Raw genomic sequence first — 24,142 nt, 5'->3', positions numbered from 1 at the left:
TTGTTGGGTATTGTGTAGATGACGTACATTCACCAAATTTTTACATTTTCACAGAATATATGAATACATAGCCTATGTGATATAGTTTATAGAATTCAGGTGGAATATTCAAAATTATCTCCTTAAGTTGTGATTTAGCTCATTGGAGGTGCTAATGTTCTTTAGTATACTTACAACCACCTTTGATAGATACATCATCTTAATTTCAATTTAATTATTGTAATTAGGGATAATTATAGTTTGGAGTTGGGTACATTTTAATATTTTTTCATTGAAAGGAAAATTTTCCCAAAAATTATTTTACTGAACAGTATTTGTCTGCAGGTGATTGGATGTGTCCAGTTAACAAAGGAGATGATAAGAAAAAGAAAGATACAAACAAAGATGAAGAAGAATGTAATGAGCCAAAAGGAGATCCAGAAATGGCACCCATATACCTGAAAAGGTTATTGCCAGTGTTTGCACAAACATTTCAGCAAACTATGTTACCTTCAATAAGGTAGTTATTCATAGTCTTTGTACTTACTAATTAAATTATGCCAATTATATATTTTATTTATCTCCCTTTTCCACAGGATTTGGGGTGTATTTTAATATTGCAAAGATATGATAAGAATAAAAATTAGATTGGAGAGTTAAATCTTTTCTTCTGATCTGACTTAGGAGAAGTTGTTTTGAAAATAAAAAAGACAAGGTTTCTAACAGTTTTTATAGCTTTGTGAATGTCAACTCTGGGGAAATTTTGATAAGTAAGCAAACATTTATTGAGCTTTATGGAGGTTTTTTTGGTAGAGTCAGTGTGATACGGTCTTTGGAGAAGTTGCCAAAAGAAATGAGACTTGGGTCTTGCTTACTGTACCTTTGCAGGTAATGAGAAAGACCAGTAATAATACAGAGTGATAGTTGACAGATTAGACATATAATGAATCCTCTGGAAATGTAAGTTATTTAACAATTGGGCTGGGCAAATTGGAAATGTTATGCAGAAGTGAGATTTAAATTGGGTTTTAAAGGATACTTGGGTGTTTTCTAGACAGATTTAGAAGCATCATTGGGCACTAGTATATGCAAAGCTTGGAGGTATGAATTAGTCCATCCTGGTGCAATTCTTGGTGGCTCTCCCTCTACAGTGTGTATGTTTTAATATGTTTTATTTTTTAAAAAATTTTTTATTGATTTTTAGAGAGAGAGAGGAAGGGAAAGAGAGAAACATTGATTGGCTACCATCTGCATGCACCCTGACCAGGGATCGAGTCCACAATCTGGGCATGTGCCCTGACTGAGAATTGAACCGGCAACCTTACCTTACGGGCACCAGATAAAGCTCACCCAGCTGGGCCACACGAGCCAGGGCTACAATGTGTCTGTTTATAGTCTGCCATTTCTATCCATCTCTTGCTAATCCTTTGGTTCAGAGTCATTGTTTGTAGTTTTACTACTGTAGTCTTTTTTTCTCTCTTGCCCCTTTATAGTATGTTCCTACATATAAGGCTGAATTATTTTTAAAATCACAATTATGTCATATCACTTTTTTCAATCGTGTTGGTAGCTTTTAATGGCTTTAACTAAAACCTAACACCTTCACTCTCAGGCTTACAAGGTCTTACATAAGTCCCACCTAGCTCTCTGACCTTAGTACTGTCTAACCTCTAGACCAGTGGTTCTCAACCTTCCTAATGCCACGACCCTTTAATACAGTTCCTCATGTTGTGGTGACCCCCAATTTCATTGTTACAAATTGAACATAATTAAAGCATAGTGATTAATCACAAAAACAATACGTACTTATATCATGTGTTTTCCGATGGTCTTAGGCAACCCCTGTGAAAGGGTCGTTTGACCCCCAAAGGGGTCGTGACCCACAGGTTGAGAACCGCTGCTCTAGTCCATTACACTTCACAATTCTACCTTTGTATTTCTGGAACACTCCAAGTATATATATATATATATATATATTTTTTTTTTTTTAAATATGTTTTATTGATTTTTTACAGAGAGGAAGGGAGAGAGATAGAGAGTTAGAAACATCGATGAGAGAGAAACATCGATCAGCTGCCTCCTGCACATCTCCTACTGGGGATATGCCCGCAACCCAGGTACATGCCCTTGACCAGAATCGAACCTGGGACCTTTCAGTCCGCAGTCCGATGCTCTATCCACTGAGCCAAACCGGTTTTGGCTCCAAGTATATTTTTACCTTAGGGCTTTTTCACTTATTTCCCTTTTCGGAAAACTTCTGTTTCAAAGTCTTTTGAATAGTTGGTTGCTTTGTATCATTCAGTTCTCAGTTCAAATGTTAACATCCATTGCTGTGTGTCCAACTAATTTAAATTTACCCCTAGGACACCTTTGACATCAATCATAATGTTTTACTGTCTCTGTAAAAGAGACAGTAAATGTTTTACTATCTGTTTTATTACACTGTCAAAAATCTTGCTCTTTTAGTGTTTCTGTTTGTTTTATTGTCTGTGTCTCCTCTAAAGTAAGCTCCATGAATGCTGGCATTATGTATTGCTGTATTCCTACAAAGATAAGGAGGTTTAGAATAGGGTTGATATTTAGAAGGTCCTCAATAGATACTTACTGAATGATTGAATGAGTGTGTTTTGTTAGCAATTGTAAATAGTTTGATATTAATGGAGTATGTGATATGTTTAGGTAGCTCAATGAGTAATATTAAAAAGGTAGACAGGAGTCTTTGTGACCTATGAAGGCCTTTTGGTCCATTATAATGAGTGTGGACTTTACATCACAGTTAAAGGGATCAGTAAAGACTTATGAGGAAATCTGTTAAAGTCAGGTTTGTGGTTTATAAAGAACACTTTGGCAGCATGGTGGAGAAAAGGACTAGAGGAGGGAAATATGAAAACAGACTGTTTAAGCATCCATTGTAATATGAACTTCAGACAGTTGTCAGGGCACTGGTTTTGTAGAAACAAATTTAAGGTGTTGGGAGATAGATGAGTTGTATAGAGCTAGATCTGACATGAAGGGTGTGAAGGATGAAGGAAAGAAAGAGGTGAAGAATGACTGCCACATTTTTGGCTAAGTAATTGAGAATTTGTTTCTGGTCATTTTAAGTTTAGGAGATTATTAGAACATGTAGTTTAGTATGATTCAAGTGCCTTAATACTAGTATTATGAGTTATGTTGAAGTGCAAGCAGTCTTTTAGCAATATTAAAAACTAAGGGGAATAGGTTACAACCGATTTTTTTACCTTTTCAGTTTGAAATTTGATCAGAAGAGTAACATGTACTTTGATCAGACAGTTAAAGGAATGTGTATATGTGTGTATATATATTTTATATACTAGAAGGAGTAGGATCCCTAGGCCTGGCCATCGATCAGGGCCGTTGAGGCCTTCCAGCTGCCAGCGGCGCCTTCCTTCATTCTGTGCCACACCCTACGTCATAGCGAGTGATCGAAGTCCCAGTCTCCCGGTTGAACTTCTGAGGGGACACTTTGCATATTAGCCTTTTAGATATCAGTACTGGCTTATACTCAGTGTATGTTCAGGAAACAAAAGGCAGACAACAGATCAGTGAAGGTTTCCAAACAGAGGATAGCAGTTTTAATGGTGGGTTAGTCTCTGTAAGACACCCCCACCCCAGTTTTATTGAGATACTAAAGGCCCGGTGCACGAATTCATGCACCACTGGGGTCCCTCGGCCTGGCCTTTGGGATCGGGCCAAAATCGGCTCTCCAACATCCCCTGAGGGGTCCCGGATTGCAAGAGGGCACAGACCAGGCTGAGGGACCCACTGGTGCACGATCAGGGCCGGGAGGGATGCGGGAGGTTGGCCACCGCAGGAGGCTCCAGGGTGTGTCCCGCCTGTCTCGCTCAGTCGCAATCAGCTGGACCCCAGCAGCAAGCTAACCTTCTGGTCGGATTGTCTGCCCTCTGGTGGTCAGTGAATGTCGTGGCGACTGGTTGATCGGTCAACTGTCTGCCCCCTAGTGGTCAGTGCACATTATAGTGAGCAGTTCAGCAGCCTTAGCATATAATTAGCATATTATGCTTTGATTGGTTGAACAGACGACTGGACACTTAGCATATTAGACTTTTATTATCTATATATATAAAGGCTAAGTGACAGTCCGACTGGCTGGTAGGTATGCCGCACACTGACCACCAGGGGGCAGACGCTCAATGCAAGAGCTCCCAAGCTGGGGTGACTTGGCAGCAGTGGTTCTCTGGTGACACACCCCGGAACCAGAGAGGAGGGAGCCCGATTCCTTGCGGAGCCATGCAATTCCACCTTCGGCCGTGGATTATGTTGTTGCTGGGGTGCTGTCACCCTGAATCTGGTTTACTGATGAGCTGCAGTGACTGCAGATACCCACTGAGCCCCAGTGCTACCCCAGGTGCTGCTGGCCAGGGAGGAACTGTGGGAGGTTGGCTTCAGGCCATGTTCGGCCCATCTTGCCCAGTCCCGCCCAGCCGGCCACCTTCTAATTCATTTCCTTTTAATGTGCACGAATCTGTGCACTGGGCCACTAGTATAGGATAATTGACATATAACTTTGTGTTAAAGTATACCATATAATGATTTGATATGTATGTGTCTCTTGTAAGATAGACTGAGGACTTTCCACTTTGTTTTTGAAGAACAGCTACATTGAATTTTGAAGAGGTCTGATATAAATAAACATCTTTGGAGTTAGTGTCAATAAGACAAAGATTGAGTTCACTGTTTAGCATAGGAAATCTGAGGATTCATTTAATTTTTTAAAAAATTACAACTTGAGAGAAATTAGACTTTTGCATAAAAGGGGAAATTGTTTTTGGAGGAGAATATTTAAATAATCTAAGTATAAATTCTCTCAAAAATTGATATATTATGCAGTTTTAAAGAAAATACAGAATTTGGTTTAGAACTTGATAAGTCTTAAAAAATTCATTGGGAGGAATAAACAGGTGAGATTATTATTATTTTTAAATATTTTTTATAGGTTTCAGAGGGGAAGGGGGGGGAGAGAGAGAGAGAGAGAGAGAGAAGCACCAATGATGAGAGAGAATTATTGATTGGCTGCCTCCTGCACGCCCCGCATTGGGAAGTGAGCCTGCAACCCGGGCATGTGCCCTGACCGGGAATCGAACCTTGACCTCCTGGTTCATAGCTCAATGCTCAACCACTGAGCCACGCTGGTCAGGCAACAGGTGAGATTATTGAAGACAAATCTGAAAAGCAAGTATAAACTTTCAATAATTAAATCTTTACGATAACTGGCACAAGAGTTCATAAAAATCAGTGGAAAAACTGTTTCATGTAGAGCCAATTATATTTAGGAAATAAATGTATTATAATGGAAGTTTCATAGACCACTTGAGAGAGGGAAGATTATTTAGTAAATGGTACTAGAATATCTGCTTTGTGGTTTAATTTAAAAAAAATCAGCCCTAGCTAGTTAGAGCTCAGCCAGCAGACTGAAGGGTCGTCATGGGTTCAGTTCCCATCAAGGGCACTTACTTTGGTTGTAGGCTCGATCCCTGGCCCTAGTCCGGGCGCCTTCATGAGGCAACCAGTTTCTTTATGTCTCTCTCACACATAAGTGTTTATCTTCTCTCTGTCTCTTCCCTTCCCTTCCACTCTCTCTAAATAAATGGAAAAAATATCCTCGAGTGAGGGTTTTTTTTTTTTTTTAAGTGCTTTTTAGCAGAGCTTATAACACCTAACATTAGATATTTTAGTTTTCATTAATGTATAGTTACATTTTGTTTTATTTCAGCTTTTTATGACTTCCTAAAATTCTTTTACTTTTCAAGGAAAGCAAGTCTTGCTCTGATTCGAAAAATGATTCACTTTTGCTCTGAAGCATTGTTAAAAGAAGTTTGTGATTCTGATATTGGTCACAATTTGCCTACAATACTCGTGGAAATCACTGCAACTGTTCTTGATCAAGAGGTCAGTATTTTTTAAATTTTTATTGAAACTCCTGTAAAATCCCTTGAGGTAATGGTCAATAAAATAATTTAAGTTTTGTCCTAATTCAACAAATTATTTTGTGCAAATTATTGCCTTTGTTTACTACAAAAAAACTGAACTTGTTTTTATAATTTTTTCTTAATTGTTTTCTCTCCCCCCAGGATGATGATGATGGCCACTTGTTGGCTTTGCAGATCATAAGGGATTTAGTAGATAAAGGTGGTGATATTTTTTTGGATCAGCTAGCCAGACTTGGTGTAATTAGCAAAGTGTCAACTTTGGCAGGTCCTTCCTCAGATGATGAGAATGAAGAGGAATCAAAACCAGAAAAAGTGAGTGGTCTTAATTGCAGTGGTATCAGGAATAGTTTAGTGGGTTTTGACAAAATAATGACAATATGTATTAGTACTATATTTTTAAAAACTTGCTCAATTTAAAAATATGGTTTTTTTTACAGTGGGTTTTGACAAAACAATGGCAGTACGAAGTAGTACTATATATTTAAAAATTGGCTCAATTAAAATATATTGATAGTATTTAAAACTTAGAGAACTAAGTTGCAAATAAAGAATACCAGAATATTCTCTATCCAAATTCACTGATTTTTGACATTTTTTCCATTTGCTTTATCATTTACACAGACATATCATTTATTTGACAGAGGCCCTTTTTATACCTAGAAGCTTTTTTAAAAAAATATATTTTTAAAAATATATTTTATTGATTTTTTTTTTTACAGAGAGGAAGGGAGTGGGATAGAGAGCTAGAAACATCAATGAGAGAGAAACATTGATCAGCTGCCTCCTGCACACCTCCTACTGGGGATGTGCCCGCAACCAAGGTACATGCCCTTGACCAGAATCAAACCTGGGACCCTTCAGTCCGCAGGCCAACACTCTATTCACCAAGCCAAACCAGTTAGGTCCACCTAGAAGCTTTTTACACGTAGAAACTTCACGTACAAAACCAGAACATTTTCTTATACATTGCTAGTATAGTTATCAAAAACTAAAATTTATATATACCTATCTAGTCCAGAGATAATATTCAAATTTGCTATTGTCCTTAATAGCATTTCTTTTCCTTTCTGGTCTAGAATTCAATCTAGGAAAACAATCACATTTAGTTATCATATTCCTGAGAACCTGCAACAGTTTCTCAGCTTTCCTTTTTCTTTCAGAGCCTTGGCATTTTTGAAGAGGACAGATCACTAGTTTGGACAGTGGCCCTCATTTTGCATATGTGCCATGTGTCTTCATGATTAGATTCAGGTTATGTGCTTTTAGCAGGCAGACTATAAGAGATGTTGCTTCTTCTCAGTGCATAGTGTGCTTTCTCAGAAGCCCATGATGTCCTGTTGCTCTCTTGCTGATGATGTTAACTTGGGTCACTTGTTTTATGTTGGCCTCTGCCAGGTTTCTCTGTTATAGTCATTTTTCTTTCTTTTGTAATTAAATAATTTGTGGGGAGGTAATTTGAAACTATGTAAATATGCTATCCTTTAATTACTAGTTTCAGTATTCATTGATAATTCTTACCTTAGATTATAAATTTAAAATTTACCTTATCTATCTTTACTGATTACCAACAGTGGTTTAGTACTAACATTTAGTGGTGAATGCTTACTCTATATTACTGACAGAGTAGTGATATTTTTGAGAGGATGTTGAGTTATAGTTGTAATTATAGAATCCTGAGGAGAGAAAGAGAATGAGGGAGAGGGAGGAGGGGAGAGGAAGAGAGAAAGAGAGAAAGAGATTGATTTTGTGTGTTTACTAAATTTAACAAAAAACAAACACTAAGCAAATAAAATGATGTCTGTGTTCATCACCCCTGAAATTCTTGCATTCAAAATATAGGTTACACATATTAGTAGTCTTTTTGTAGAAATTAACAAGCAGATTTTAACACATGGAGATGCAAGATTCTTAGTATAGTATAGCCAAAGTGACCTTGAAAAGTAACAAAAGTTGAAGGACATACATTAGCAGATTTCAGGTCTTATTATAAAGCCATTGTAGTCAAGAAAGTGTGGTAGTGGTGTAAGATAGATTAATGACCCACATACTCTCTATCAGTGGTTCTCAACCTTCCTAATGCTGCAACCCTTTAGCACAGTTCCTCATGTTGTGGTGACCCCCCAACCATAAAATTATTTTCATTGCTACTTCGTAACTGTAATTTTGCTACTGTTATGAATCCTAATGTAAATATCTGATATGCAGGATGTATTTTCATTGTTACAAATTGAACATAATTAAAGCATAGTGATTAATCACAAAAACAATATGTAATTATATATGTGTTTTCCGATGGTCTTAGGCGACCCCTGTGAAAGGGTTGTTTGATCCCCAAAGGGGTCGCAACCCACGGGCTGAGAACTGCTGCTCTATATGGTCAATTGATTTTCAGCCAAAGTGCTAAGGCAATTCAATCAGGAAAGGATGGTCTTTTAAAAAAATAATGCTTGAATGGGGGTTGGGTGAAATAGGTGAATAGATTAAGGAAAAAAAAAAAGTCAAATATCCCCAAACAAAAAAGGGAAAGTGGAGTGGGGGTAGGTAGAAGGGTAAGAGTGGGGGTGGGATAAATGGTGATGGAAGGAGACTTTGGGTGGTGAACACACAGTATTGTATACAGATGATATAGAATTGTACACTTGAAACCTGTATAATTTTATTAACCAATGTCACTTTAATACATTCAGTAAAAATTTTAAAAGATTTACAAGTAGATAATATATACAAAAAAAATGAAATCTTGATTCTTGTCATATATACCATATACAAAAAATAAAAGAAAATAAATCATAGACTAAAATGTATGGAGTTGTATATAATAAATAGGTAATATGCAAATTAACCCTCATGCCATAACGCTGTCATAAGATGGTGGCACCCTCAGCGAGGGTGGGGCCAACGGCTGCTCCGCATGGCTTCTGTTGGGGTTCCTTCAGCCCTGTGGGGGTGTGGGGGTCCTGGTGGCTACTCCGCATGGCTTCTGCCAGGGTTTCTGCGGCCCTGTATGTGCACACTGCGAGGGTCCCAGTGGCCGCTTCACATGACTTCTGCCAGGGTTTCCGCGGGCCCACTTGTGTGCCGTGGGGGCGGGGCCCAGCGGCCACTGCGTGAGGCCCTGAGGTGGGGCATTGGGGTGGCACTCCAGGACTCGGGGCGGTCCGGTGGCGCGCCGGCCACGTGGGGCGAGACTCTGGGACTCGGGGCGGTCACAGGGGGCGGGGAGGTTCTGGGTCTCGGTGTAATTTCTTGCGACAGGTCATTAGTAAATCATAAAACCTCTAGAGGAAGAAGAAGAAAATCTTAGTAACCTTGAGCTTGACAAAGATTTCTTAAATAGGACATTTTCAGAGGTTAGACTATAACCCTGGCCAGTGTGGCTCAGTAGGTTGGGTATCGTCCTCTGCACCGAAAGGTTGCCAGTTCGATTCCTGGTTGGCACATGCACGGGTTGCAGGCTCAGCCCCCAATAAGGGGAATGCAAGAAGCAGCTGAACAGTGGTTTACTCTCACATAGATGTTTCTCTCTAAAAATCAATAAAAAATCTTTTTTTAAAAGGGTTAAACTATAAAGAACAAAAAGTCAATAAATTGTATTTTACCAGAATTAAACTTTTGCTCTTCAAAACACATTGTTTAGAAAAGCAAAAGCATATCAGAAAATTCTCTCTGATTTTTTTTGTCTGAAAATATTTTAATTTGGCATTCATTTTGATGAGTGCTTTCAGTGTCAGAAGGACTCTTGGGTTATCATTTTCCAGAACATTAAGAGATTTTCCATTGTCACCTGAGGTGCATAGTCCCTACTGAAAAGTTTGCTTTAATTTTCATTTTAGTTCCTTTGTGTATATATAACTTACCTTTTTATACTGTGGCTTTAAAAAAGAATTTATCATTGTTATTTTAGCAGTTTGAGTTTTATATACCTTTGTTGTGTTTGGTGTGGATATATATGCACGTTGATGTGGGTGTCCCATTTCTGTTGAGGATGTTAGGTTTTCTTTAATCTGTGGGGTTAAGGTTTTTGTCACATTTAGAAACTTTTCAGCTGTTAGTTCAAGGATTTTCTACCCTGGCTGTTTGGAATGCCAGTATCTGACTACCTTCTGTGATCTCTGGGAACTGTTCAGCTTATACTTTTTAATCCTACTTTGCTCAACCCTATATGTGAGTGGTCTGTTACTCAGTAGATACTTATGGTGACTACTTTGCAAATTTCTAGTAGTCTGTTTTGTTTGACTCCCTCATCCTAAACTTAGTCTTCACATATTCGATTTGCCTTAACCTCTTCAAACACAGGTCTCCATTTCCTCAACTTACTGCTGAATCGTGTGTTCCCTCTTCTTAATACCTTAGCCAGAAAATTGTGTCTGGACTTAAGGAATTTACTTTGTTTCCATTTTCTGGGGAATCACAGTCCTGTGTTATTCCATGTTTGAAAACATTTTCATATATTTCGTTTATTTTTTGTTTGCAGTGTATTGACAAATCATGTTCCTTCTTAATCTGTGATGGCCTGGGGTATAACTACTTATGTGTAGAGGAATTAGCTATATTTTACAATCTTATTTTATTGTTATAAGCTACTTTAGGGGGAAAAACAAAATATTTTTTTAAAAAGGTAACTCTGTGTAAAATTTAAAAGTATTTTTTCCCATATATACATGGATACACACACGTCAAATTCATATATGGTTATGATAAATAGTCTCAATCTTTAAGTATCAATAAAATAAAAGTTTTTTAGGATACCAGGGAAGGCAAACAGTATTTATAAGGTGTGTGTGTGTTTGTTTTTTTAACATGCTCTAATTAAAAGATTTTTTATGATCACAGGAAAAATTCAGTATATTTGATTCACTTGGCTAAAAGTGATCCTACAATTTATTCTTAGGAGCTTCTCTGGTGATTCTGCTAGGTTTGGATACCATTCACCTAGTTTAAACATCTATATTTTTTGTTTTTATTTTTTTTACGAATAATCAATTAGGCCCAGAGATGTCGGCTAGACCAATGGTCGCCAACCAGTGGTCCATGAGGTCCGAAAGGTTGGCGACCGCTGGGCTAGACGTAATCTATTGGTCTTCTTTACCAGTACACCTAGAAATGTTGTAACATAGGTCATTATTAATATAAATTACTTAACATTTTTAGGACTTACTTGTATGATTATAGGTAATTAGTTGAATCAGAATATAGGCAACTGAATATTTTCAGAGTTAACAAATTTTTTTTATTGGTTTTTAGAAGAGGAAGGGAAAGATAGAATCATTAATGAGAGAAACATAGATTGGCTGTCTCTTGTGTGCCCCCTTCTGGGCTGGAGCCCACAACTCAGGCATGTGCCCTGACAGCTAGTTGAACTGGTGACCTCTTGGTGCACCACAGAGCCACACCAGCCAGGCTGATTTTTTTGTTGTTGTTATTCTTATTTTTTTTAATCCTCACCCGAGGATATGTTTTACTGATTTTAGAGCGGGGCGGGGTGGGGTGGGGGGGGAGAAACATTGATTGACTGCCTTCCCGTATGCTCCCCAAACCGGGATGGAATCTGCAACCTGGGTATGTACCGTGACTCGGAATAAAACCTACAACCTTTCAGTGCATGTGATACTGCTCCAACCAACTGAGCTACACCAGCCAGGGCTCTTGAGGATGTCTTTATTTTACATTTGATTCATGTTTGTGTTTTAAAAACACTTAATGAATATTTGGAATAGAAATTATTTTTCACGGTTCTTTGAAAATTTTACACATTTAGGAAGATGAACCACAGGAAGATGCTAAAGAATTACAGCAAGGTAAACCATATCATTGGAGAGACTGGTCAATCATTAGGGGAAGAGACTGCTTGTATATATGGAGTGATGCAGCAGCCTTGGAATTGTCTAATGGCAGTAATGGATGGTTCAGATTTATCTTGGATGGAAAACTTGCTACTATGTATTCAAGTGGTAGTCCTGAAGGTGGATCGGATAGTTCAGGTAATATTTTCTTTCTATTAAAGTGTTTTACTAGTTTGTGCAATTAAAAAAAAAATATATATATATATATGTTTTTTGATTTCAGAGAGTGGAAGGGAGAGGGATAGAGGGATGGAAACATCAGTGGTGAGAGAGAATCATTGATCGGCTGCCTCCTGCACACCCCACACTGGGGATCGAGCCCACAACTGGGGCATGTGCCCTGACCAGAATTGAACTGCAACTTCCTGGTTCATGGGTTGACACTCAACCACTGAGCCACACTAACCAGGCTAGTTTCTGTAATTTTGATTATTTGTTTTTCTGCTTATATTTTTGCTGCCATTGTCATAAAAAAATAGCACATCCTTAATGACAGTATAGTCAATTTCTTTAATATCAACAGAAAAATTGTATCATGAAAGCATTTCATAAATACCCTTTTATTGTACAAGAAAGAATAGTATTGTATCTACTTTTAATCTCTCCGGTCTTTTAGGTAAAGCTGCCTTTTGTCTCGTAATGATGAATTGCAGTTGTATGATGCTATCTCAAGTTATAACTTTTCCCAAAAGCCTTAAACTTTAAAAAATTGTGGCTGTAGGATTGCTTTTATGCCTGAGCCTCTATTTACCAAAGAACCAAACTCTGCTAATTAAGTTTTAAAAAATAAGATTGTTATTCCAATGAATAGTTTTTATTAAAAACCCGAATATTTGAAAGAAGTAAGATTTTAAAACACTCATTTTGTCTTTATAGAAAGCAGAAGTGAATTCTTAGAGAAGTTACAAAGAGCTCGAGGCCAAGTAAAGCCATCTACTTCAAGTCAACCTATACTCTCAACACCAGGACCCACTAAACTCACTGTAGGGAATTGGTCACTAACATGTTTGAAAGAAGGAGAAATTGCTATTCATAACTCAGATGGTCAACAAGCAACAATATTGAAAGAAGATTTACCTGGTTTTGTTTTTGAATCTAATAGAGGAACCAAACATTCATTTACTGCAGAAACTTCTCTGGGTAAGTATGTAGGTATGTAAGTTTAGCAGATTAAGAATAAATGAGTATGTTAAATGGCAATAAAAAATGTCTTGTGACATGTTTTTTTTTTTTTTTTTAAGGTTCAGAATTTGTGACTGGCTGGACTGGCAAAAGAGGCAGAAAACTGAAATCTAAATTAGAAAAAACAAAACAAAAGGTATATTTGTGGGATTTGCTGCTTTAAAAAAAATTCTTTTATACTGATATGGTAAGGTTTCAATGGTAGATTTTAAGCATTTAAAAAATTGAGCCATATAACGGTGCTACCTACTCTAATCTCAAGAGGTATGGGGCATGCTGAGCCCAGCTGCTGTTTGAGAGATTTTAGGAAAGTCTAAAGCCTGAGCCAGGACAGACCATTCCTATGGTAAAGCCACTGCAAACAGCTTGGACGGGCTTGTTTTCCACCGTGGCTGCACCAGTCTTCATTCCCACCAACAGTGCGTAGTGTTCCCTTTTCTGCATATCCTTGTCATTACTTGTTGCATATATTTTTAAAGAGTGTTATGTAATGAATTTCAACAGACCCAGGCCTGGGACATGTATGGGTTTTTCTCAAATAAAATTAATTTCATTTAAATGAAAGCTAATTAGTACCAGAGCCAATAATATAGTCATTCCTTCTCATGATGAAATGTGTAAATATATGAGCATGATATAGATAGTACTTTGTGTTAATAATATACATAGAAAATACACATACCATGTAACTTAAAGTATACTCCAGAATGTTAAAAGGTTCAATTTTGGTTGATGGTGACTTAATTTTTATTTTTTGCTTACTGTATTTTCTAAATCAGGGGTCCTCAAACTACGGCCTGCGGGCCACATGCAAATACAACTATTGTATTTGTTCCCGTTTTGTTTTTTTACTTCAAAATAAGATATGTGCAGTGTGCATAGGAATTTGTTCATAGTTTTTTTTTAAACTGTAGTCCGGCCCTCCAACGGTAAGAGGGACAGTGAATTGGCTCCCTGTTTAAAAAGTTTGAGGACCCCTGTTCTAAATGGTTGATTATAAGCATTTACTTTTTTCCCCCTTTAATTGAATTTATTGTGGTGACACTGGTTAGCAAAATTATACAGGTTTCAGGTGCACAGTTCCACAACACATCATCTGCATATTGTATTGTGTGTTCACCACCCCAAGTCAAGTCTTTCCTTCTATCACCAATTATCCACCTACACCAGGGGTCCTCAAAATTTTTAAACAGGGGGCCAGTTCACTGTCCCTCAGACCGTTGGAGGGCCGGACTATAGTTTAAGAAAAAACTATGAACAAATTCCTATGCACACTGCACATACCTTATTTTGAAGTAAAAAAACAAAACGGGAAAAAATACAATATTTGTATTTGCATGTGGCCCGTGGGCTGTAGTTTGAGGACCCCTGCCCTACACACTCTTCCACCTCTCCCCACCCCCTCTCCTGCCAGCAATCACCACAGTGTTGAGTTTTTTTCCCCATCTTTTTCTTTGTTTGCTCAATCTCTTCAACCTCCAGCCCTTCCTGCCCCCCTCCCCCCACAGCTGATGGCCTGCTCTCTATGAGTCTGTATTTTCATTTTATTCTTTAGATTTCACATGAGTGAAATCATATGGTACTTGTCTTTCTCTGACTGGCTTATTTCACTTAGCATAATGTTCTTCAGGGTAAGGTTTTTTTTTGTGTTTTTTTTTTACTGCTGAGTAGTATTCCATTGTATGAATGTACCACTGCTTTTTTTGTCCACTCATCTATTAATGGACACTTGGACTGCTTCCAGATCTTGTCTTTTGTAAATAAGGCTACAGTGAACATATGAGTGCATATACTTTTTTCAAGTTAGTGTTGTGGGTTTCTTCAGATAAATTTCTAGAAGTGTAATCATTTATTGTTTTTAAAAGCAAAGTCAATTTTTTTTTACAGGTTTTGGATTTAAATGAAATAAGCTCTTTTCTGATATATGAATACAAAGTTTAAATAACCCCAAATTAAAATTATGAGTTCTTTTATTTGACATGACTAAAATCTACTAGAGTACTTTTCAACCTTTAGAACCTTTTGACATATATGAATAGAAGTCATACCATTTTTTGGAAGTTGATAATGACATAAACATCTTAATTATAAAAGTTGCATATATATATATATATGTGGGAAGGTTTGGTAAAATTATTAATTGTGGTGAAAATTCACATTTGCTATTTAATTTTGATAGGTACGAACTATGGCTCGAGATTTATATGATGACCACTTTAAAGCTGTTGAAAGCATGCCTCGTGGAGTAGTGGTAACACTCAGAAACATAGCAACTCAGTTAGAGTCATCTTGGGAACTTCATACAAATAGACAAGTATGTTAGCCTCAAGATTTTATGACATATAGTTATCTTGGTTTAGCTTTTCCCCTTTACCCTTTATGTTATAGGTATTGATTAGGGATCAGCCAATTATCACCCATGAGATAAATTTGTTCTACCACCTATTTTTGTTTGGCTTTGTGAGGTAAGAATGGTTTTTACATTTTTAGTTGAAAACAAAAGTAAGAATAACATTTCATGATAAATAAAAATTATATGAGAATATAATGTCAGTGTCCATAAGTAATTTATTACTCACTCCGTCCTTATTGACATACAGGATGGGCAAAAAAAGGTTTACTGGTATAGTTATAATACACAGAAGAAATACAATAATGAATAAATAATCAAGAATAAGTTGTGTTTTGCATACTCACAACTGTAAATCTACTTTTTTCTACCCCTGTATTGTCTGTGACTGCTTTGGTGGCTAGAACAGTAGAGTTGAGTAGGTGTGATAGAGACCACATAGCTTGTAAAGGCTAAAGTATTTGCTATTAGCCCTTTATAGAAAAGTTTGCTGACTCTGGAAGAGAGAATTTGCATTAATAATTTGAACTTCTTAATCTTATTTACATCTAATTTATTTTCATGGTAATTAACATTCTGATAAATTTAAGACATTTACTTTTTGATTGTCTTTATTAAAGTATTTTTTTTCTTTCAGTGTATTGAGAGTGAGAACACATGGAGAGATTTAATGAAGACAGCTTTAGAAAATCTAATAGTACTTTTGAAGGATGAAAACACCATTTCACCATATGAAATGTGCAGTAGTGGCTTGGTGCAAGCACTTCTTACTGTTTTAAACAACGTAAGTTGTTATGTACAGAACAAAATATATAGCTTTAAAAATCATTTGTAACTACCCTTTCGGCAGAGTGATATTTATTTTGCTTTGCTAACAAATAATAAAAGCTGAGTAATAAGTGTTAATATTTATAGTTTCTCCAGTCTTTCCCTTAATTTGTATTCTTAATTTGGGCCAATTGAATTAAATATTAAGTAATTATTTATTTTGGTTTTTGCGTTACCTGATTATAATTTGTTCAAGATTTTATTGAATAAAATACTTACTTTAGCCTGAAATTTAACACCATGCTCTGATTTTCTTATAAAAAATAGTCTGTAGACCTCGTTAAATACCTAAATTATTTGCACAAAATTAATTTTGTGAGAATTAATAGTTTAGGATGTTTATGTGAATATTCTACAAGTATTTGCTTAATAACCTTATATTTCTCTTCAGTTTTTTTCTACCTTTAATTTCTTGATTGTGATAAATTTTCCTTTATTTTGATGAAACATCATATATACTTATTGTAACAAATTCTAACAGAACTATGAAAAGTGAAAATTTCTATTTTAGTTCTGTTGGCCACTTAAATTACTTGATCTTTTTTTTTTTTAACGTATTTTTATTGATTTCAGAAAGTAAGGGAGAGAGAGAGAGATACAAACATCAATGATGAGAGAGAATCATTGATTCAATCAGTTTTTTGCACGTCTCCTACTGGGGATTGAACCCACAACCTGGACATATGCCCTTGACCAAAATCGAACCCGGGACCCTTCAGTCTGCAGGCCGAGGTTCTATCCACTGAGCCAAACCAGCTTGGGCAAATTACTTGATCTTAATTATTGTAGTGGTGATACACTCTAAAGATTCACTTTAGCCGAAACTGGTTTGGCTCAGTGGATAGAGCGTCGGCCTGCAGACTGAAAGGTCCCAGGTTCGATTCCGGTCAAGGGCATGTACCTGGGTTGCGGGCACATCCCCAGTAGGAGATGTGCAGGAGGCAGCTGATCGATGTTTCTCTCTCATCCATGTTTCTAACTCTCTATCTCTCCTTTCCTCTCTGTAAAAAATCAATGAAATATATTTAAAAAAAAAAAAAGATTCACTTTAACTTCAGTCTCATATTTTCTCTACTAATTTTATCATTTGCATTAATTTCCATTTATTAAAATTATATTGATTTATCACATTATGTCTATTAGTAATGTCTGTTAAGTTATTGTTTTATTAAAGCAGTTATTTTTTCTAATAATTAAAATAGTACTGTTAAAATACAAAATCTCATAAATAATCTGAAATCATCTTGTATACTACACTTTGAGACAGATTGATTTCACACTATAATTGCTATTCCATTATAACATTGATAAAGGAGGAAAAACAATCTATGTATTTGTTAGCTATGGTCTACTAGTCATATAATAAAATGAGTTTTGATGGAAAGAAAATGATTTTCATTAGATTATATTGCTTTTTTTGTAAATGTTAATATTCATCTTTGTAGCATGTGTTTTTGGTAATTTTAGTAACAGCCTTAAAAGTTTTTTTTTCACTTTCTCATTTTTGTTTTCTGTAGAGCATGGATTTAGATGTGAAACAAGATTGTAGTCAACTGGTAGAAAGAATAAATGTTTTCAAAACAGCCTTTAGTGAAAATGAAGATGATGAAAGGTAAATGTCCACATTTTAAAGATTTTGATATTCGCTGTGTTTACAATATGAAGTAGCTTATATTGTAAATGCATAATAAGATGCAAGATTTTTAAACATGTTTTAATTTAATAGAATAAAAGGAAAATTACATATGTGCTCTGAATGTAGATGATCACTTAGTTTAGATTCTCTTTTAAGTTACAACTGGAAATTTGAACACTGATTAAATATTTGATGGGAATAAGTATTGTTTATATTTATTTAGGTGTGATAATGATTTTTGTTTTTTCAGAGTTCTTCCTTGGTAGAAATACATACTCAAAATGTTTATAGACAAAATTATATGTCCTCTGGCACTTTTCTTCAAAACATATGGGGAGGGGAGAAATGGATGGGGATGTAGATAGAAATCAATTGGTTATTAGTAATTAATACTTGAAGCTGGGTCAAGGGTTGATGAAGGTTCCTTTTACTATCTTATTTACTTCTGAATGTGAGTGACTTTTAAAAACAATTTAAATTTAATTTTAATAATTTGAAATATCACTTTGAATGAGTGCATATTACATTTTATGGATGTATAATTTAACATTACTATATTAAAAATTTTAGCTCTTTGCAAATTATTTTAATATTAGTAAATACTTATCTCAATGGAAATATCTTATTATATAAAAATTTTAAATGATATTACTGAGTTAATGGTTATAGATGATTTTCTTCGTATCATTTTAAAGTGGTCTTTGTTTTTGATGATTTTTTAAGTTTCTTGATATTGTCGAATTATTTTCCAGAAATATTGTAACAGTGTTGTCTTGCCAACAAATATCACTTCTAAAAAATATTTGTTTCATATATTCTTTTATGTGTCAAATATAATACAAGGGGTAAATTTAAAGATAATAATTACACATCTACTTTGAATGCAATAAATTAAACTTTTATAAGTAAAATGCAATATTTTATTAAGGGAAGGAAATTGAGTTATGAGAGTATTTTTGTTTACTCAGATGTAGTGTAGTACACAATTAAACTTTGCACTCATTAGGAAGTGGGATCTGTATGGGGTTGGTTATTTCAGTTTCTCTATGAAATTTTATAAAAACTCGTAACAATTATTTTTGCTTCACAGTCGACCTGCAGTCGCATTAATTCGAAAATTAATAGCTGTACTAGAATCTATTGAACGTCTACCTCTCCATTTGTATGATACTCCAGGATCTACATACAACCTCCAGGTAATCATGCAAAATGCATTTGCTATTATAGTTGGATGCATTTAGGAGCGGTCTTTAAAAAAAACACAGACCAAAAAATTTCCTTTCATATTGTATTAAATAATAATACTGCTTAATTATTAAAGATTTTATCCTTAATGCCATTTGATTGTTATTTTTCATGACTCTTGAATGTATTGAAATTTCAGTTTTATTTTGTTTAATGAAATTACTGTGGATTTTTAATAAAATGTTGTAAGTAATAAATCATATTTGGTAGGTCATAAGTGGAAAAAGACACTTCACCTGTGGAAAAACAGGAAAAAGGGTCCTTTTGTTCTAGAATCATGAGTCAAGTTCCTTCGTCTCTGTGTCAACATATAAGAAAATGTGAAAACATTTTAAGCTTTTTTTTTTTTTTTGCTTTATGGATGTTATTGGTTAGAGCCAGAAGGCCTTCTTTAGCTATTCCTATTGATCCTTTCAGAAATCTGTCATTATCTATGTGTTTGTAAGAAGCCTGTTTCTTTCTAAATGTTATTTGGTTGACATTCTCATTTATTATATTAATTATTATTTTGTTAGCATCTGTGATGTAGGTATGAACAGACAAATATTCTTAACTGTTAATACCTTCATTGTATCTTCTATGGGTTACTTTATTTTTTTTCAAGGTGCTTTTTTCTTTTATTAAAAAATTTATGGGGGGATGGGAGCACGAGTTTGTGTGTGGGGGGGAGGTTGGGGGTTAAAGGGGGGGATGAGGACACATTTGTAATTCCTTAACTAATAATAAAAAAAAAAAGGAAAAAAAAAAAAAAAAAAAACAAAAAAAAAAAACAAAACAAAAAAAAAAAATTTATGAACCTAAAACCAATCATTCCAAACCAAAATGAGCTCTTCTTAAAGTCTCATCAAAACTTCTATAAAACCTAGAATTTTCCAGGTTTCTATGGGTTACTTTAATATTTTCTAACAGGTCCTTTGGCCTTGAATCTTGCTTTATCCAACCTATCCTGTATTCCATTGCATGGAAAGTTTCTTTTAAATATTGCCCTTAATAAGTAACCAAGAATCTGTATTTGCCAAAACAGTGCCTACTCAAGGTAAAACTTGCCATATCCCCAGGAACCCAATAATGTTACCGAAGCCACTAGACTCCCAGACTAGAGAGTTTTTCCAGGAAGTTACAGTGCAGTTAGTGCACCCACATTGATGTATATTAAACAAGATATTGAGATCTACTTTGTTTCATTTCAGACATAGAGAGGAGCCAAGGGAATTTTGTGGTCTATTAAAAAAAATTATATATATATAATTACTGATTTCAGAGAGGAAAGGAGAGAGAGAGAAACATCAATGATGAGAGAGAGAATCACTGACTGGCTGCCTCCTGCACGCCCCACATTGGGGATTGAACCCGCAACCTGGGCATGTGCCCCCGACCAGAATTGAACCTGGGACCCTCCCAGTCCGCAGGTAGATGCTCTATGCACCTAGCCAAACCGGCTGGGGCAGTCCATTTTTTTTATGGCTTTATTTTGATAAGTGAGTGAAGTAGAGACTAGTTAGTCTCAAAGACTGGAATAGTCCTAGGAGCACAAATATCTTTTATTATGTATTTCTCATTTCAGGAGAGTGCAAGATACAAAGACAGGAAGGTTAGAAATATGCCCTCTAGTAATTTTGCAGTCTAAAATGCTATCCAAATGCACATATAAATATTTAATTGTGTTTATAGATTTATACAGAAATGAAGCTACCTCAAATTGCTAGTCTCCTACTTGTTGCTTACTAAAATAAATGGATTGGAAGCTATCTTGTATTTTTAAAAGTTTATTAGCTATAGATTATTTAATATATTTCTAGTTTTAAAGGAATATGCTAATTAGTACTTTTCATAACTTAACTAGAAAAATATAAGTAATAAATTAGAGATGTAATACTTCTGTTAAAGTGTTTTATAATAATTTTATTTATACCATGTATAGTTGAAACTTTAAGTAGTTAACTTTGTTTTTTTTCTTGAAAGCTTATATCTCTTACTTGGTGGACCTTTTTTTAAAAATATATATTTAATAGAAACAGACATTGATTCTTCCTTTATCAACGGACATTGATCCTTTATAAACTGGAATCACTGTGTTCATGTAACAGTTTCATTTTTACAATTTCAAGAAAAATGCAAGGTAATTCCTGAAGTATTTTGATCCTTTCTCTGCAGATACTTACAAGAAGATTAAGGTTTCGGTTGGAACGTGCACCTGGTGAAACTGCATTGATAGATAGGACTGGCAGGATGTTGAAGATGGAACCCTTAGCTACAGTTGAATCTTTGGAACAGTACCTCTTAAAAATGGTTAGTTCTAAAAGAAAAGAAAAAAAAATGTTGGGTTCTTGTAAAGTCATAGTGAAGTAACCATTCTCTGCTGTGGTCTAGCCCTTTAGAAAAGTAATTTGGGAAGTATGCATCCAGAGTTATGGTAATACAGTGTGATCTAGCAATTCCATTTTTAGGACTTTATTTAAGAAAATAATCTTTATACATTATAAATTGCTTTTTCATAAAGATGCTTATTATAGTTACTTGTAATACTAAAATAGTGAACAAAACCTTAATGCCAATCAATAAAGGTATATCAAATTGACAATTATTTCCATTAATTTGAGTCTTTTATGGAGCTATTAAAATGTATAAAACCAGGTAAGAGAAAAGTGTTTTTTGTTTTATTATAGCTATTGAAATAATGGACTAAAGAAATACTCTATGATATTAATAGTGGGCTACTTTGGTTTTGCACATTTCTGTTCTGTGTTTTTCAAATATTGTTTAATTAGTATTTGTTATAGTAAAATAGCTCACATTAATGGGATAGGATAAGAGTGGGCAATGTGTCTTACAATATTATTAAAATGTCTTTTGTATTTTCTTTGGTTTAGGTAGCAAAACAGTGGTATGATTTTGACCGATCTTCATTTATTTTTGTTCGAAAATTAAGAGAAGGGCAAAATTTTGTATTTCGGCACCAGCATGATTTTGATGAAAATGGAATTATTTACTGGATTGGGACAAATGCCAAGTAAGTCATTCTGTTTAATTCACCTGGAAAAAACATTCTAGGTAGCAGAATAAAATTTGAGTATCCTATAGTTAATGAAATTTTGCCTTATAGGTTAAATTTAAAACTATCTAATTTAACTTTGTTTTTGTTAATCCTCACCTTTGGATATATTTTCCATTGATTTTTAGAGAGAGTGGAAGGGAGAGAGGGAGGGAGAGAGAGAGAGAGAGAGAGAGAGAGAGAGAGAGAGACAGACAGAGGGAGACAGAGAGACATCGATGTAAGAGACACATCAATTGATTGTCTCCCACACACGCCCTGACTGAGTCTGGGGACTGAGCCTACAACTGAGGTACATGCCCTTGATCAGAATCGAACCTGAGACCCTTTAGTCCGAGGGCCAATGCCCTGACCCCTTAGCAAAACTGGCTAGAGCTGCCCTAGCCAGTTTGGCTCTGTGGATGGAGCACCAGCCTGTGGACCGAAGGGTTCCTAGTTCCATCCCGGTCAAGGGCACAATGCCCCAGTTGTGGGCTTGATCCCCAGTAGGGGATGTGCAGGAGGCAGCCAATCAATGCTTCTCTCTCATCATTGATGTTTCTATCTTTCTCTCCCTTTCCCTTCCTCTCTGAAATCAATAAAAATATATTTAAACAAAAAACAAGTAACTGGCTAGGGATACATTAATTTTCATGAAGAAAAACAAATTGTTAATAGTAGAATTTTAAAAGTTGATATAATTTTATGTATGATAAAAGCTATGAATAAATATTTTAATAGTGTTAACTGCTAATATTTTCTTACTTTTGTGTAGAACTGCATATGAATGGGTAAATCCAGCTGCTTATGGACTTGTAGTAGTAACCTCATCAGAAGGAAGAAATCTACCTTATGGCCGCTTAGAAGACATACTAAGTCGTGATAATTCAGCTTTAAATTGTCATAGCAATGATGATAAGAATGCATGGTTTGCCATAGATCTGGGTCTCTGGGTGATACCATCAGCATATACACTTCGTCATGCTCGTGGATATGGAAGGTCTGCACTGAGAAATTGGGTTTTCCAGGTATCCAAAGATGGACAGAACTGGACCTCTTTGTATACCCATGTTGATGACTGCAGTCTCAATGAACCAGGGTTAGTGGAGGAGTCTTTGTGCATTAGAAAACTCAGTAAAGAGCCATGTTTATTTTTATGATTGTATATCCTTAGAGCTCTCTTCTTTGTGAGATAATAGAAGCAAGATTTCCTTTCTGAAAACAGTATATTATTAATAATAAATTTTAGGTATTAAAACTTGAAATGCTGACTTTACCAAAACTTTGTGAAAAGCTTTAAGTTAAACATTAGTAGAAGACTGAACATACATATTTAAAAAGAAATTGATACATTACGATGTGTCTGTATAGCACACTAACAAAAAACAAAAAATGGAATTAGTTTTTTGCTAAATTCTCCATATATTCACATGATACTTGTGAATGTTCAACAAATTATTGCTGGTTATTGAATAACTAGAGGCCCAATGCACGAAAATTCATGCAAGAATAGGTCTTCCTTCCCATGGCTGCCAGCACCGGCTTCCCTCCAGCACCTGGGACCCGGGCTTCGCTCGGGCTCCCGGCAGGCATCCGGACCTGGCCGCTTTTCTCCGGCCCCAGCTTCATCTGGAAGGATGTCCGGTCTAATTAGCATATTACCCTTTTATTATTATAGATGGCTGACTTAAATTTTTATGTATCTCTTCCTAAATTATATATATATTTATTATTATTATTTTTTATTTTTTTATTTTTTTAAAGACAGAAGATCAGGTCTCAGCCTGGATCGCTTAATTGATTAGAGATCATCCTGATATGCTAAGGTTTTGGGTTTGATCCCCAGTCAGGACACTTAAAAGAATCAACCAATGAATGCATAAATAAGTGGAACAATAAGTCAGTGTTTCTCTCTCTCCCCCCCTCCCTCCTTCCCTCTATCTCTTCCCCCTTCCCCCCTCCTTTCCTCCTTCTGTCCTTCTCCCTTCCTCTCCCCCCCTCTCAAATTAATAAATTTTTTAAAAGAATTGGTATTATATTTCTAAAATTTTAGTCCTAATAACTTTTAATTGTACATTG

The 24,142-nt window shown here is 35.5% G+C and overlaps 1 protein-coding gene across 1 annotated transcript in view; it reads left to right on the top strand.

Annotated features, from left to right (window-relative positions):
• The window catches only part of HECTD1 (HECT domain E3 ubiquitin protein ligase 1), a 91,695-nt gene that overhangs the window by 34,497 nt on the left and 33,056 nt on the right, over window positions 1-24,142 (top strand). Inside the window, exons 10-22 of the mRNA XM_081089700.1 lie at window positions 325-499; window positions 5,769-5,907; window positions 6,090-6,260; window positions 11,707-11,929; window positions 12,668-12,931; window positions 13,033-13,109; window positions 15,153-15,287; window positions 15,961-16,107; window positions 17,669-17,763; window positions 18,878-18,983; window positions 21,187-21,321; window positions 21,903-22,042; window positions 22,839-23,162. Coding sequence (XP_080945826.1) covers window positions 325-499; window positions 5,769-5,907; window positions 6,090-6,260; window positions 11,707-11,929; window positions 12,668-12,931; window positions 13,033-13,109; window positions 15,153-15,287; window positions 15,961-16,107; window positions 17,669-17,763; window positions 18,878-18,983; window positions 21,187-21,321; window positions 21,903-22,042; window positions 22,839-23,162 — 2,131 coding nt within the window. The remainder of the gene's footprint in view (window positions 1-324; window positions 500-5,768; window positions 5,908-6,089; window positions 6,261-11,706; window positions 11,930-12,667; window positions 12,932-13,032; window positions 13,110-15,152; window positions 15,288-15,960; window positions 16,108-17,668; window positions 17,764-18,877; window positions 18,984-21,186; window positions 21,322-21,902; window positions 22,043-22,838; window positions 23,163-24,142) is intronic.

Source organism: Myotis nattereri, assembly GCF_964212035.1.
Source record: "Myotis nattereri genome assembly, chromosome: 1".
In the NCBI taxonomy this organism is placed as follows: Eukaryota; Metazoa; Chordata; class Mammalia; order Chiroptera; family Vespertilionidae; genus Myotis; species Myotis nattereri.
Note: the sequence above shows the minus strand (reverse complement) of the source record. Positions and strands in the feature narration are given on the sequence as shown.